General features: G+C 40.3%; 1 protein-coding gene across 4 annotated transcripts in view; it reads left to right on the forward strand.

Moving 5' to 3' along the window:
• The window catches only part of MRPL47 (mitochondrial ribosomal protein L47), a 41,391-nt gene that overhangs the window by 10,082 nt on the left and 15,227 nt on the right, over positions 1-16,082 (forward strand). For all 4 annotated transcript variants that reach the window (XR_006222135.1, XR_006222136.1, XM_042998824.1 and 1 more), the window contains exon 4: positions 11,359-11,455. Coding sequence is in view for 2 of the 4 variants with exons in the window: in XM_042998824.1 (XP_042854758.1) it covers positions 11,359-11,455 (97 nt within the window). In the remaining 2 variants the exon portion in view is untranslated. The remainder of the gene's footprint in view (positions 1-11,358; positions 11,456-16,082) is intronic.

Here is a 16,082-nt window from a genome sequence, read left to right on the forward strand (position 1 = left end):
AGAGGGAGACACAGAATCCAAAGCAGGCTCCAGGCTCTGAGCTGTCAGCATAGAGCCTGATGCAGGGCTTGAATCCACGAACTTGCTAGATCATGACCTGAGCCGAAGTCAGACGCTTAACCGACTGATCCAACCAAGCGCCCCATCGATGCCATATTCATTGTTTAGTAGCATGTTATTTAACCTCCATGTATTTGCGTTTTTTCCAGATTTTTCTTGTAGTTGATTTCTGGTTTCATAGCATTGTGGTCAGAAAAGATGCATAGTATGACTTTGAATTTTTTGAATTTGTTAAGACTTCTTTTGTGCCCTAACATGTGATCTACTCTGGAGAATGCTGTTTTCTACACTTGAAAAGACTGTGTATTCTGCTTTTTTAGGATGGAATATCTTTTAGATCCATCTGGTTCCGTGTGTCATTCAGAGCCACTGTTTCCTTGTTGATTTTCTGTTTAGATAGATGATCTATCCATTGATATAAGTGGGGTATTAAAGTCCCCTGCTATTATTGTATTTACTGTTGATTATTTCCTTTATGTTTGTTATTAGCTGCTTTAGGTTTTTAGGTGCATAAATACAATTGTCACGTATTCTTGTTGGATTTTTCCCTTTATGATTATATAGCATCCTTCCTTGTCTCTTGTTACAGTCTTTGTTTTAAAATCCATTTTGTCCATTGTAAGTATTGCTACCCGAGGTTTCCTTTCATTTCTATTTGCATGATAAATGCTTTTCCATCCCTCTACTTTGAATCTGCATGTGTGTTTAGGTCGGAAATGAGTCTTGTGTAGGCAGCATATAGATGGATCTTGCTTTTTTTATCCATTCCATCACCTTATGTCTTTTGATTTGGTGTTTAGTCCATTTACATTCAAAGTAGTTATTGATAGGCATGTAACCATTTTGTTATTGTTTTATGATTATTTTTGTCCTTCTCTGTTCCTTCTCTTGCTCTCTTACAGTTTGCTGGCTTTCTTTAGGGATATACTTGGATTCCTTTCTCATTATTTTTTATATATCTATTGCCAGTTTTTGATTTGTGGTTACTATAAGGTTTATATATAACATTTTGTGCATATAGCAGTCTGTATTAAGTTAATGGTCGCTTGAGTTTGGAACCCATCCTAAAATCACTAAATTTTTACTCCTCTCTCCCCCACATTTTAGGTATATAGTGTCCTACTTTACATCCTTTTATTTTGTAAAATCCTTGATTGATTTTTATAGATATACTTAATTTTATTGCTCTTTGTTTCCTACTTTCCTTTGGTCCTTTCTACTTAGAGTCCTCTTTCACATTTCTTATAAAGCTGGTTTAGTGATGAATTCCTTTAGCTTTTGTCTGGGAAACTCTTTATCTCTCCTGTTATTCTGAGTGGTAGCCTTCCTGAATGTTAGAGTATCTTTGTTGCAGGTTTTTTTCTTTCAGCACTTAATATATATCATGCCACTCCCTTCTGGCCTAGAAAGTTTCTGTTGAGAATCAACTGATAGCCTTAGGGGATTCCCCTTGTATGTAACAGTTTTCTTTTGCTACTTTTAAAATTGTTCACTACTTTTTGCCCTTTGAATTACTAAGTGTCTTGGTGTGGCCTTCCTTGGGTTGATTTTGTTGGGAGCGCTCTGTGCCTCCTGGATTTCTATTTCCTTTCTCAGATTCAGGAAGTTTTCAGCTATTATTTCTTCACAAAACTCTTCTGCCCCCTTTTCTCTCTCTTCCCCTTCTGGGATCTCTATAATGCTAATGTTATTATGTTTGATGGTGTTGCTGAGTTCTCTAAGCCTATTTAAAAAAAATTTTTTTAATTATTTTTTTTCTCTCCCATCCAGCAAGATTGCTTTCCATTACTCTGCACCCCAGGTTGTTGATCCATACTTCTGCTTCCTCTAGTCTAGCATTTATTCTATTTAATGTATTTTTTATGTATTTTTTTAAGTTTATTTATTTATTTTTAGGGAGAGAGATTGAGAGTGTGCGCGTGCGAGTGGGGGATTGGCAGAGAGAAAGTGGGAGAGAGAGAGAATCCCAAGAAGACTCTGCACTGTCAGTGCAGAGCCCAACGTGGGGCTCAAACTCAAAGACCCGAGCTGAGATCAAGAGTTGGATGCTTAACCAACTGAGCCATCCAGGCACCCCTGTTTAGTGTATTTTTAATGTAAGTTATTGAGTTACATTTTCTGTCTCTTTGTTGAGGGTCTCACCAAGGTCCTCCACTCTTTTCTCAAGTCCAGGAAGTATCTTTATGACTATTAGTTTAAATTCTTTGTCACGAATATTGCTTATTTCCATTCCGTTTAGGTCTCTTGCTGTGATTTTGTCCTGTTCTTTCACTTGGGACATATTCCTCTGTCTCCTCATTTTGTCTAACTCTTTTCATCTGTTTCTGTGTGCTAGGAAAGTCAGCTATCTCTCCTGCTCTTGAAAGTAGTGGTCTTATGAAGAAGAGTTCCTAAAGTGCCCTGCACTTCACCCGAACCTGGTGCTTCAGGGGTGTTTCCTATGAGTGTGGCATGCACCTTACTCTTGCGGCTGAAGTGTATCTGCCTTGTCAGTCATTTACAACGGTTCTCTGCATGTTGCAGCCAGAGTTTTGTTCCTGTGTTGTTAGTGGGCCTGTCTGGGGTAACCTTAGCTTGAGTTGGGTCAGACTAGGTGTTTGCCAGAGCTGCAGTTGCGCTGAACTGTAGGGTATTCTCTGTGTTGTCCTCTAAGAAGCTTTCATTGTTGGACAAGGCCTGCAGTCACACCAGATGTCTGCCCCCAGTCCGCTGCTGGGACCACAGTGGAACTAGCGTGTGCGGTTATCTTCCTCTTTCCCCGGGACAGGAATCAATTTGGGGTGATGCTAACCCATCAGGGCTGCTTGCACACTGCCAGGCTTGTGGTGTCACTTTGGATGGACGCCTACTGAGAGAGAGTTGGAGGGAGCAAGTCCACAAAGGAACACAGGGGCAGGTGCACAGTGATAGCAGGGTTTGCTCAGGTCTGCTATAGGAAGAAGCTGGGTTGGAAGGGGTAGATCTGCAAAAGTGGTTGGGGGCCAGGCACACTGTTAGTGAGCTAGGTAGAGACTGTTTGCACTGCATTGGTTCCCACGGGTGTCTGTATCTAGCCTGAAGAGTGGGGGAAGGAGATGGTGCCCACCAATTCCTTTGTTCCTGGAGAAGTCTCCCTAAGACTTGCCCCTCCAGCATAGGCCCCAAAATTAGCAAACAAATCTCCTTGTACACCCCAGGCGTCTTTCAAACTGGTGCTCTGTGCTGAATCTCAGCGGGGCTATTTGTTGTCTTGTCTCTTTAAGGATGGGGACTCAGTTTCCTCTTGGCCTTCTACTCTCCCTGACCCAAGCCTGCTGATTTTTAAAGTTCTAAGTGTTAAACCCCCGTGACAACAAGAACTCAAGAAATTAAGCCCCTCTGGTTTTCAAAGGGAGAATTATGGGATGGGAATTTTATGTCATGGGAATCTATCTTCCCAGTGCTGGTCCTGCATGCCTGGGGTGCCTGGGGTGGGGTCTGCTCCTCTCTCCCCTCTTCTGTGCCCACCCTGTCCCTCTTACAGACGGTCCTGTGTTTGTTTGCCTCTCTACTATGTCTGCATCCTTCCTCTTCGGTGTGGCCTCTTCTCTACATTTAGCTGTGAAAAAGTCTTATTATGCCAATCTTTGGGTCATTTTCTGGGTTACTTACATTGAGGTGGGTGTTATCTAGGTGTGTCCATGGGATGAGGTGAGCCTAGGATCCTCCTACTCTGCCATCTTCCATGTGTCTGGGTGCATCATTTTTACAGAAGTTTAACAAGAAACAAAGTATAAGAATTTTAAGTAATTACATAAAACACAAGAAGTAAAATAATTCAAAATTGTTTTATGGTTCTAAATAAGACCCTAGGTCTGAAAGTAGTCAGCTGAAGATATTTATTGGCACTTACTCCAACTTATAGGAGAAAGTTCTCCATACAGAGGCAAACTCCATCCCAGAGTCATGTATGCCTCCTGCAAGTCCCCACTTAAAAGTGGCCATGAAAGCAAAATAGGGGACTCTGCAAGAGCTCATTGGAAGAATTGATCAAGTGCATTTTGGAAGATACGGTGCAGGTATACACATGGATCAATAGTTAATGAACTTTTGCAAAAAATAGCAAAACTTCAGAGATGTATTAAAACAGTATTATCTCAAAAGAACTATTTGAAAATAGACATTATCCAGGGGTGCCTGGGTGGCTTAGTTGGATAAGCATCTGACTTCAGCTCAGGTCATGATCTCACGGTTCGTGGGTTCGAGCCCCATGTCGGGCTCTGTGCTGGCAGCTCAGAGCCTGGATCCTGCTTCCAATTCTGTGTATCCCTCTCTGTATCTCTGCCCCTCTCCCGCTCGTACTCTGTCCCTCTCTCTCTCTCTCAAAAATAAAGAAATGTTAAAACAAAAAAAGAAAAGAAAATAGACATTATCCAGTGATACAACCTATAAGGTTACATATTCAGAGACTGTGAATTTGGGTAAGAATCCAGAATCAGATAATAGGTTAGATGAAAGACTTTTGGAATTCTGAACCTTCTAACCCTTCAGAAAAAGCAAGTGAAAAAGTATTTCATCACAAGATCATGATGAAGCTGTTTCTGAAAGCCCATAATGAAAAAAGATGTTGCCCCCTTTCGCCAGCATTTGGGAAATGCACATAAGGGTGTTTTCTTTCCACTTTCAGCTAAAGAGTTGGGAGAAGCAAACAGGAAAAGGTATGCAGGCCTGGTCTGGACATGTTGATAAAGCTGTCTTGTCATTTCTGCTTCAATTCCAGGAAATCTTTACTTTCAGGTCCCTAGATGGTGTGCAGGTCCAGTCAGGGTTTAGTGCTTTCTTTAGATGTGTCATGTGAATCCAGGATTCTATTCCTTGGAGTTTGGCGGCACGAGGGTTAGTTAGCAGTTTCTCATGCAGGTATGTACCTTCCCAGCAAGGTTGAAGAGAGTAGTTTTGGAGTTTGGAGAGTAGTTTTAGTCTTTTTCAGTAGACGAAATCTCCAGGTTGCAAAGTGTGATGCTTAAGGTTGCCATCTCCAGGGATTGCACTGTGAAAAGATGGCTCTAACAAAGCATAGTTTTAATGGAAGTAATTGGGCCTTTACAATATTGATGTCTGTCTTCCTTCTGTCAGCTCTGGGTCACAGGAGGCAGGGGCCAACTACAATGGATGTTCTGTGACTATCTCATGGGATGAAAGCTTATGAATTTCAAAGGGGATAGATTTGAGATTTAGAAAGACTAATAGCAGTGCCTTTGGCCAGGGTATTTGGAGGGTCTCTACAAATTTTGCCCAATTGAGTCTTAATAGTGCTGTTAGTACATTCAACTACCCCAAGGTTTGAGGACGATATGCAGAATAAAAGTGTTATAAAACCGGCCAAACAGCACAGACTGGTTGAAGCACCTAATCAGTAAAGTGCATTCACCAATCATTGTGGAGTTCAAGAGGGTTTCCCCAGGTAGGGATAATCTTTTTCTAACAGAATTTTAGCCACAGAAGAAGCATTAACCTATCTACAAGAGAAAGCTTTGGTGAGTGAGAAAACATACAAACCATGACTAAAACATATATACATCCATGAAACGGGGGAACTGTATGAAATTCATTTGTGTGAACAGGTTTCTTTGTATTGTATTTTGGTGGGACAAGAGAGGTAGGCACTTTTGTTACCTTATTAACATTTCCCCACCAATATTGGTTCATGAATGCTATCATGTGAGTAGATACTGTTTATGCATATACAGTGGTAATTGGGAATTTTAGATTTTCTGGTAGGGCAGGATTGTTACTTGATCCAAACCAGAGTTCTCTCTTTCTTATGGAACAATTAATTAGATTTCCAATATTGTTATTCCCTCTCTGGGGCAATTGTTGGGTATTTCTGATCATTTTTTTTTCCAAATTACTGTTTGGGAGAACATCCCTTTGGACCATGACAGAGGTTTGGCTCCTGGTTTCCTTGAGAGCAGCGTTTTATTTTTTTTTTTTTAATTTTTTTTTAACGTTTATTTATTTTTGAGACAGAGAGAGATAGAGCATGAATGGGGGAGGGTCAGAGAGAGGGAGAACACAGAATCTGAAACAGGCTCCAGGCTCCGAGCAGTCAGCACAGAGCCTGACTCGGGGCTCGAACTCACGGACAGTGAAATCACGACCTGAGCCAAAGTCGGCCACTCAACTGACTGAGCCACCCAGGCGCCCTGAGAGCAGCGTTTTAGGCAGAAATATCAGTGAGGTGGTTTCCTTTGGCGTCCAGGAAGTTAAGTCTGGAATCCCCTGGAATATTAATAATAGCCAGAGCTTTATATGTAAGTGATGAATCATTAAATTCTACTCTTCTTTCTATTTTATTTAAAAAAATTTTTTTTGGAGGCGCTTGGGTGGCTTGGTCGGTTAAGCGTCCGACTTCGGCTCAGGTCATGATCTCATGGTCTGTGAGTTCGAGCCCCACGTCGGGCTCTGTGCTGACAGCTCAGAGCCTGGAGCCTGTTTCAAATTCTGTGTCTCCCTCTCTCTCTGCCCCTCCCCCGTTCATGCTCTGTCTCTCTCTGTCTCAAAAATAAATAAACGTTAAAAAAGCAATTTTTTTTAAATTTTTTTAACGTTTATTTATTTTTGAGACAGAGAGAGAGAGACAGAGCACGAAGAGGAGAGGGAGACACAGAATCCAAAGCAGGCTCCAGGCTCTGAGCTGTCAGCATAGAGCCCGATGCAGGGCTTGAACTCACAAATTCAAAGTCGGTCACTTAACCGACTGAACCACCGGGGGGGCCCTACTAAATTCTACTCTTGAAACCAAAAAAAATAATAATAGCCAGAACAGCCAGTAAAAGTATGGCATATTGGGATGCCTGGGTGGCTCAGTTGGTTAAGCGTCTGACTTCGGCTCAGGTCATGATCTCGCAGTTCGTGGGTTCAAGGCCATGTCAGGCTCTATGCCAATAGCTCAGAACCTGGAGCCTGCTTCAGATTCTGTGTCTCCTCCTTTCTCTGCACCTCCCATGCTCATGCTGTCTCTCTCTCTCAGTTATAAATAAACGTTAAAAATTTTTTTTTAAGTATGACATCTAGTAAATTTTGGACATAGGAGTCATTTTTAATTTTATCCCCATAATTTTTCCATTATTCCCCATTATTCCATAATATTCCAAACTCATCAGCTACTCTAAAGGCATACCAGCCATTGGCATAAATATTTGTGGTTTTGTCCTTGGCCACAATATAAGGATGGTAAAGGGGATCCCATTACTATTTCGTTAGTGGCCTTAACTAAAAGGGTGGTGGCAGGAATGGCTCTGAGACAAGGGGGACTCCTGTGCCCCAGGGTGTAGTTGGTAGGTATAATGCCCTGTGTGTTGATGATGGTCCCCATGTTTTTGGGTGAGTACTCCCCCAAGGGTATTCCCTTCCCTCTTATCTAAGAGGAAAAAGGAAAGTTGATAATTAGCATTCCAGAGGGCAGGAGGCATTTATTAGGCTCTTCTTTAAAGTTCCCAAAGGCTATGTCTTCCAATCCTTTCCAAACAATAAGGTCAAGCTTGTCATTTTTTAGTAAAGCATATATAGAGTTAGAGCAGTAAGAAGTTTGGAATCTCATTTTCAACAGTAGCAAATAAGTCCAAGAAAACCTCATAACTGGCATTTAGTTGTAGGTTTGGGGAAGTTCAGGATGTCTTGAAGTCTACCTGAATCCAAATGTCCTTGTTCCAAGATCAGGTGCCCTAAGTATCAAACCTGAGTTTGAGCAAACTGCAATTTTTCTTTGGAGAGTTTATGTCCCTAAAGCCAAAACTTGTAACAGGTAGATGCTATTTTCCTGTGAAGAGTTTTGAGAAGGGAAGCAAGGAGGCAAATAATCTACATATTTTAATAAAGTAGAGCCTCCAGAAAACTCTGTCATCCACATCAGTTTTTAAGGTTTCTAAAAGTAAGGACTTTCTAGTCCTGGAGCATTATTGTCCAGGTGTATTTTCCATTCTTCCCAAGTGCAAGTTTGGCTATCCTCATCAACTGAAATACTAAAATATGCACTGCATAGATCAGTTGTGGTGAAAATTTTGCTTTCAGTAGGATTGGGTGTCAGTAACATGGGGGGAGGGGTTAGGAACAAGATGCCAAAGGATAACAATGTTATTTATTACTTGGAGGTCCTGGACAAACCTCCATCCTCAGCCATTGGGTTTTCTTATAGGTAAAATTAGAGGTATTACAGGGACTAGTGTAATCTTTTATTATGGGCTTGATGCCTTGCAAGGTCCTTTATAGGATATTCATTAATTCTGGGGACAGGTTTTGAGGGATCTGTTTGAATCTTGATGGGAGATGAACTGTGGATTCTACCAATATCAGTTGGAGACCTTGCCCCTAAAGAGAACGGTAACTGATCCAATAGGGACAAATGATCAGTGTTCCCGGACTCCAGCTATAGTGCTGTCAGAGATGGAGCAAAAAAAGATGTCAAAGGGCTATTTTTTAAATTAATTTTTTTTTTTTTTTTTTTTTTTTTTAGCGAGAGAGAGTGCAGTGAGCGAGGGGCAGAGAGAGGGAGAGAGAAGGGGGTTCAAGGGTTCAACCGAAGCAGGGCTCATGTTTTTACCCAAAGCAGGGCTTGAGCTCACCCAGTGTAGGGCTCAAACGCACGAACCGTGAGATCATGGCCTGAGCCAAAGTCAGATGCTTAACCTACTGAGCCACCCAGGCACCCCAAAGAGCCATTTAATTTATCTGATTGGCTATTGTCATTACTGCTGTCAAATTCTAGAATTATTTCCCCATTTTGGAAGAAAGGAATTCTGGTATGGTATTTTTCTGAGAGATCTTCACCCAATAGGGGCAGAGGAACTGAGGAGAAAGAGTTCTGTCTCTCAAAGTGCCTAGACAAAAGAGAAGAGGTTCAGAGGCAGGAACCTGTTGAGGTCTGTTAAAGACCCCTAGTATTTGAACTGTTTTATTAGTACTCTGAGACAGAGGCTCCTTTATAGCAGTGGGAGATGGGATACACTTAACACTGTAGCTCTCATGTCAGTAGAGAAAGAGTGAGATTCATTCCCAATCTGGACAGTGATTTCTCTGAGCTGATAGGGTTTGTTTGGAGTGTACTGTTCTTAAAATTGGGAAATTTAACACAAAAATAAGGATTTCTGGTTCCTCTTAAATAATCAGAAGTATAATCTGGCAACACTGGACCTGCCTTCCTGCATTGTAGCAACTGGCTGCTGTATAGCAACTACCCCATCTAAATGGAGCCATACAGACCACTTTTTACCCATCTGTTCCTTCAGTGAGCCCACTTCACTTACAATTGTTTATCTGTCTAGGCAATGTAGTAGACATTTAAAGTTGTATCCCCTGATTTAAAGGTTATTTATCTTTCATGGCAGATTAAATAATTGTAAAATACTTATTAAAACCATTAATATTATTGGCTTACTCATGTGACAAAATAAGAAATATGTATTTGGTCTTTGTCTCCAATTCCTTGACACATAGCTCCTAAATCTCTTGGAATTTCCCAAGAGGAGTGTCTTTTGTTCTAATTCAGCAACTTCTAGTGGGTCCTTTGGTAGCTTCAGGACAGAGGCTAGTCGCCACAAAGACGTGAGGCATGATCGGAGGGTGGGGCTTTCAGCCTCATCACCACCCTCACCTCTGGTGAGAGGAGATGGACTGGGATTGACTTTAACCAGAATCATGATTTAGTCAATTGTGCTTATGTATGAAACCTCCATAAAAATCCCTGAATAACTGGGTTTGAAGAGCTTCTAAGTTGGTGAACACATGGAGGTGCTGTTAGGGTAACATACCCTGAAAAGGCAGGGACGCTATTCACCCCTTCCACACACCACGCCGTATGCATCTCTTCTGTTTGGCTGCTTCTGAATTGTATCCTTTATAATAAACCAGTTCTATTAAATTATCAAACCAGAGGAGGAGGGGTCATTGGAAACCGAATTTATAGTTGTTAGTCAGATGTATGCGGGCTTTGAAACTTGCTATTGGCATGTGAAGTGGGGGGACAGTTTTGTGGGACTGTACCCTTCAATCTGTAATCTGGCACCACAGGTACTCAGTGTCAGAGTGCTGGAGAAGTGGTGTTGAAAAGTCAGCGTGTATTTGGCATCAGGATGGAAAAAAAACCTTTCATTTGGTGTCAGAAGTGTTATGTGTAGAACAGCACAGATTCATTGTAGAAAAATTAGTTGTATGAAAGCACTGTTACCGTGGGTTACTGGTGAAGGGATAGGTAGGGCTGTTCAGTATTCATCTTGGCTAAAACCTGTTTATCTTCTGATTTTATCTCCTTCCCCAAAATTGTCTTCCTCCATTAACTAAAAATACCCCAGTGCTTTTGTGTCATTTTCAGTGCCCTTGACATTTATTTCCTTTCCTTTCTTCCAGCTCTAATTCTCAAACATTTATTCACAAAACTTACCCCACTTTACCTTTGCCACTTTAGTACCTTTGGTTATGTTTGCTTTGGTTTCCTTTCCAGCCTAACAAAACCCATCTTTCTGAAGCTTGCTTTGATCATCCTGGCTAGAAGAGATGTTCTCACCTCTCCCACATAAATCTTCCCTCTCTCGTCTGTACCACTCAGTACACCACATCACACTACATTTTCTGAGGCAGCCTAGTGAAGTAGAAATAAAAAGAATATTGCACACAGGGAGTCCAGATTATGAATCTTGAATTAGTTATGTGCCCCAGAATACCTTACTTCTGTCACCCTTACTTTCTTCTTTTACAAAGTAGAGGGGCACTTGAGTAGCTCAGTTGGTTGAATGTTCAGCTCTTGATTTTGGCTCAGGTCATGATGTCATGGTCATGGGATAGAGCCCCAAATCTGTCTCTGTGCTGAGCATGGAGCCTGCTTAAGATTCTCTCTCTTCCTCTCCCTCTGCCCTTCTCTCCAACCGCCTCTCTAAAATTAAAAAAAAAAAAAAAAAAGTGGAAATAGTACCAACTCCAAAGGGTTGATGTGAGAATTAGATGAGGTAATATATATAAAGCGCTTATTAGCACATTGCGTGGCATGTAATAGGCAGTAAGTGAATGTTACCGTCTATCTTCTCTCTCTACTTGGAGTGTAGGGATTATTTTTTATGTTTTATGTAACTCTCTTGGCACTTAATACAGTATGTGGCACATGGAAAACTTACTGAACAAATGAGTAAGAATTCATACAGCTCTGTTTAAACGATAATTCTTTGTAATGATCTGTATATTCAGATTTCTAAAGGATTTTTGAGTACAGATCATTAGTTTTGGTGTCAAAAACTATAGCCTTAATGTAATCATAGAATAGCATCACAAGCTTTGTGTTCTTTGACACAGGTATGTCCTACTGAAAGAAAGAAACATGCTCTTAACTTTAGAGCAGGAGGCCAAGCGGCAGAGGTTGCCAATGCCAAGTCCGGAGCGGTTAGAAAAGGTAACATTTGTGGAGGCTAGAGACTATTGTGTGGGATAAAGGCCAAAACATGTAAGTCTATGGTTCCTGTATTTCTTGGCAAGTAGATTTCTTTTTTAAAGTTTCTGCTTGATGTTTAGTAAATGTACAGAGTTGGGCGACATCACTATTGTAGAATATCTCCATCACTCCAAAATGAAGTGTCATGCCAATCTGTAGTCCCTCCCCATTCCCATCTGCAACCCTCAACAGATGTGTGGACATGGGCTTTTATTTCTCTTGGGTACATAGATAGGAGTGAAATTGCTGGGTCATATGGTAAATCTATGTTTAACATTTTGGGAAACAGCCCAACTGTTCTTTAAAGTAGATGCACCATTTTAAATTGCTGGTTTCAGTTTAGCCACTGCCCTACCAACCAGGTCAAAGTTTTGAGTGCATTTTTTTTTTTTTATTGTAGTAAAAAACACATAACATAAAACTTACCTTCTTAAATCATTTTTAACAGTATAGTTTAGTAGTATTAAGTACATTCACATTGTTGTGAAAAGGTCAACTATTGTTCAAATTAGGTTTTCTTCATCATTAAAAAAAAAATCCCCTTAGGTTCATGATTTCCACTCCTACAGGTAATTATTTGTATATGTTTCCTGTTTATCCAGCAGAATTTTTTTCTGCGTGTAGAAGTGTGCCTAATTATTTTTATTTACATAATAAAATTATTACATAATTATTTAATACATAATTTATCTAATTTGGTTATAAACTCTCCTGACATTTGTACTTTCACTTACCTAGTATATCCTGGGTACTTTTCCCTTTCAGTATATGTAGATCTGCCTTTTCTTTTTCAAGGCTGTACACATTTTTTTTTTTTAATGTTTGTTTATTTATTTTGAGAGAGACAGTGCATGCGAGTGTGGGGGGAGGGGCACAGGGAGAGTATGAGAATCCCAAGCAAGCCAGACATGGAGCTCACGACCATGAGATGAGACCATGACTTGAGCCAAAATCAAGAGTCGGACACTTAACCAACTGAGCCACCCGGGCATCCCAGTGGCTGTAAATGTTTAAGCTATTTCTTCCATGTAGAAGTTTTGTGTTTTATTTAGTTGAATTTCTCAAGGTTTTTTGCCTGGATTGCTTACGAGGTTAATTCTTTGTTGATGTTTCTGTGCCATCGTAAATAGAACTCAGCTTTTTGCCTAACCTCAGCTGCTTCACGTTCGTTCGTTTCCCCATGCTACTCACAGCCGTTATTGCCACACTGCCTCTGAGAGGGGCGGACCTAATATCCCTGCAGAGAGTCAAAGAATGTAGGGAGTAAAGTTTTAGTATTTAGCCTCACTAGGAAGAAGTTATTCTGACTTAATGAAAATTGAATTCCATAGCATATTTATTTTTATTTGAAACTTTATTTTGACACAACATGAGATTGACAGAAAAGTTAATAGTACAAAAGTGCCTTTCACCCAGTTTCCCTAAGTGAATATTTTACCCATTTGCTTTATCCTTCTCTGCCTCCTTCTCTAAATAACACATTTTTTCTTCAGAAGTTTAAGAGTCAGTTATATACATCCATAAATAACTAAGTATATGTTGTGAAAAAACAAGGATATTTCCTTACATAACCACTGTACAACTTTCAAAATCAGGAAATTGATATAATACTATTATCTAATCTGCAGATCTATTTCATCAGTTATCCGGACGTTGTCCTCTAATTTATAGCAAAATAAAATTCTGGATCATTTTCCAGTTGTTATCTCGTTAGTCTTCTTTAATCTGGATACTCAGTCTTTCTTTGTGTGTCAGAACATTGATTTTTTTGAAGAGTGTAGGCCAATTTGGGTTTGTTTAATGTTTCTCATTATAATCATGATGATTGGCGGAAGTATCATAGAAGTGATACAGTTTTCTTCACAGTACTTAATATTAGGAGGCACAGGATGTGGATTTGTTTTGTTACCGGTGTTCACATCAATAATTTTTTAGTGTGGGGTGCCTGGGTGGCTCAGTTGGTTAAGAATCCGACTTTGGGGGCGCCTGGGTGGCTCAGTCGGTTAAGCGGCCGACTTCGGCTCAGGTCATGATCTCACGGTCCGTGAGTTCGAGCCCCGCATCGGGCTCTGTGCTGACAGCTCAGAGCCTGGAGCCCGTTTCAGATTCTGTGTCTCCCTCTCTCTCTGACCCTCCCCTGCTCATGCTCTGTCTCTCTCTGTCTCAAAAATAAATAAATGTTAAAAAAAAATTAAAAAAAAAAATCCGACTTTGGCTCAAGTCATGATCTCGTGGTTTGTGAGTTTGAGCCCCATGTCAGGCTCTGTGCTGACAGCTCAGAGCCTGGAGCCTGCTTCAGATTCTGTGTCTCCCCCTCTCTGTGCCCTTCCCATGCTCACGCTCTGTCTCTTTCTGTCTCAATAATAAATAAACATTAAAAAATTTTTTGTTTAAATAAAAATAATTTTTTAGTGTGATGTCTGCCAGGTTTCTCCACGGTGTATATAGTTACTAATTTTTCTTTGTATTGAGATCATATATAAACATCCTGTAATTTCTCAAACTTGCACTCACTGGGTTTAACATCTATTGATTAGTTATTACTACAATGTTTGCTAAATGGGCATTTTTTTCATCCCATGATTCATTCTACATTTATTGGTTAGCTTTATGTAAGGAATGGCTTTCCCTTCACTTTCTTCTATCCTATCGCCGTGGACTCAGGGATTTCAGTTTTATTCAGTGAGTTATAATTCTTGAATACCTTCATCCCAGATTTAAGGACCAGTGTGGATTCCTTCAGGCTCGCCCCTGTGTTCTCATCACTTTTATGAGGCATAGCAAGTTGTTCTGGATTAATTTTGTACGTTTCCTGCCCCATCCCTGGAATCAGCCATTTTACAGAGGAATACCCTGATTCCTTTTAATGACGAATGATGTATTTAGAAACTAAGACCTGATGATTGCCACATAACATTTATAAAGCATTGAGATTTTATTTTCAGGATATTTGCTAATTCTGCTATTAAGGAAAGTTATGTATAGCGCATTGTTTATTTGTTGAATAAGCTTTTGTTAGAATGGTGCTGTTGTAAGACTTTTAAACTTCAGTAATAGATTACCCCATCTCCCTGCTATAAAAAAATACATTTCAGAAGTGAGCTTCATCCCCATAGGTCATATATATTGCACTTTCTGGATTAGTAAATTCCAAAAATAATGAAAGCTTTCTCCGGATAAACTGAACGTGATCGTAATTTTTTTTTTCAGTTTTTTTTTATGTTTATTTATTTATTTATTTTTTGATAGAGACAGACAGACAGACAGAACATGAGCAGGGTAGGGCAGACAGAGAGGGAGACAGAGAATTCAAAGCAGGCTCCAGGATCTGAGCTGTCAGCACAGAGCCCAACGTGGGGCTTCAACTCACTGCAAGATCATGACCTGAGCCAAAGTCAGATGCTTAACCAACTGAGCCACCCAGGCTCCCCAATCATGATTTTTTTTTTAAGCCTCAAATGTATGGATCTTCTCAGTTTTGTGACATACTACTAAGGAAAATTTATCAAGAAAAAAAAATTAAAAAGAATCCTTCTCAAGATATAAATTGAAGGTGTGGAAGTGTGTAAGGACATTCTTGGCTCTGGAAGAGTTAAGCTGAAAGGAAAGAAAGGTCTCCAAGGTTGGCTTGTTTTGAATAAAGTGTATCTAATTGATATTTCTGATTTTCCTTCTCATCTGGAGGCATGAGCATGAGTAATCGGGTATGATTTCCGTTAGGAGCCCCAGCAGCAACCTTGCATGGGCAAACCCTAATGTAGTCCGTGAACAGCCAGGCTCACTAGGTTCCTAAGGGCTACACGGCACTTCACTCTTCTAAGTTTGTCTGTCTTCCAAATAGGATTCACCATTCTCACCCATATTTTATTTCTCAGGGGTTTTGTAGAAATTCATTCAGTTAAGAGGAGGTACGTGTGGATTCAGCTGCTCAGTGTGGCTTTGATTGAAGTAGGGGAGAGCAGATACATAGAGTGTGAGCTGCGTATACAGGTTATGAGGTAGTCTATCTAAATTTGTGGCTTTCACATCTCTTTTGGATGCTGCAGCTACCTGGAAGTTTACCTTTATAATCTAATCTGCCACTCTGTTTTTGAGGGCTCTTAAAAGAAACAAATGTGTGTATACAGTATTTCTATTTGTCATGATGCTCACAGGTAATACACATAACCGAAAAAATGCCTCAGTATTCAGAGCTATGAAAAAATTTAGCTCATCTGTCATTAGAGTCCCCAAAGGTGAATATTTATTTATAAAGAATATATTTTGCCCTGCTAATATATTACTGTATACATTTTAAACTTCAATAGAAATGTTAAAAGAAAGAGATAAAAATAAATAGGGGTTCCAGTAGGATCTTCTTGCATCTTGATGGATCATTGGAGAGTAGGATCAGGGTAGACTGATATTCCATTCTCTGTAATAGCAGCAGCTGCCAATCAGGTAGGAACATCTATGTCGGGGCACCTGGGTGGCTCAGTTGGTTAAGTGTCCAACTCTTGATCTCAGGTCATGATCTCACAGGTTTGTGGGATCGATTCTTGTGTCAGGCTCTACACTAACGGCATGGAGCCTGCTTGGGATTCTCTCC

The sequence above is a fragment of the Panthera tigris genome, chromosome C2, assembly GCF_018350195.1.
Source record: "Panthera tigris isolate Pti1 chromosome C2, P.tigris_Pti1_mat1.1, whole genome shotgun sequence".
In the NCBI taxonomy this organism is placed as follows: Eukaryota; Metazoa; Chordata; class Mammalia; order Carnivora; family Felidae; genus Panthera; species Panthera tigris.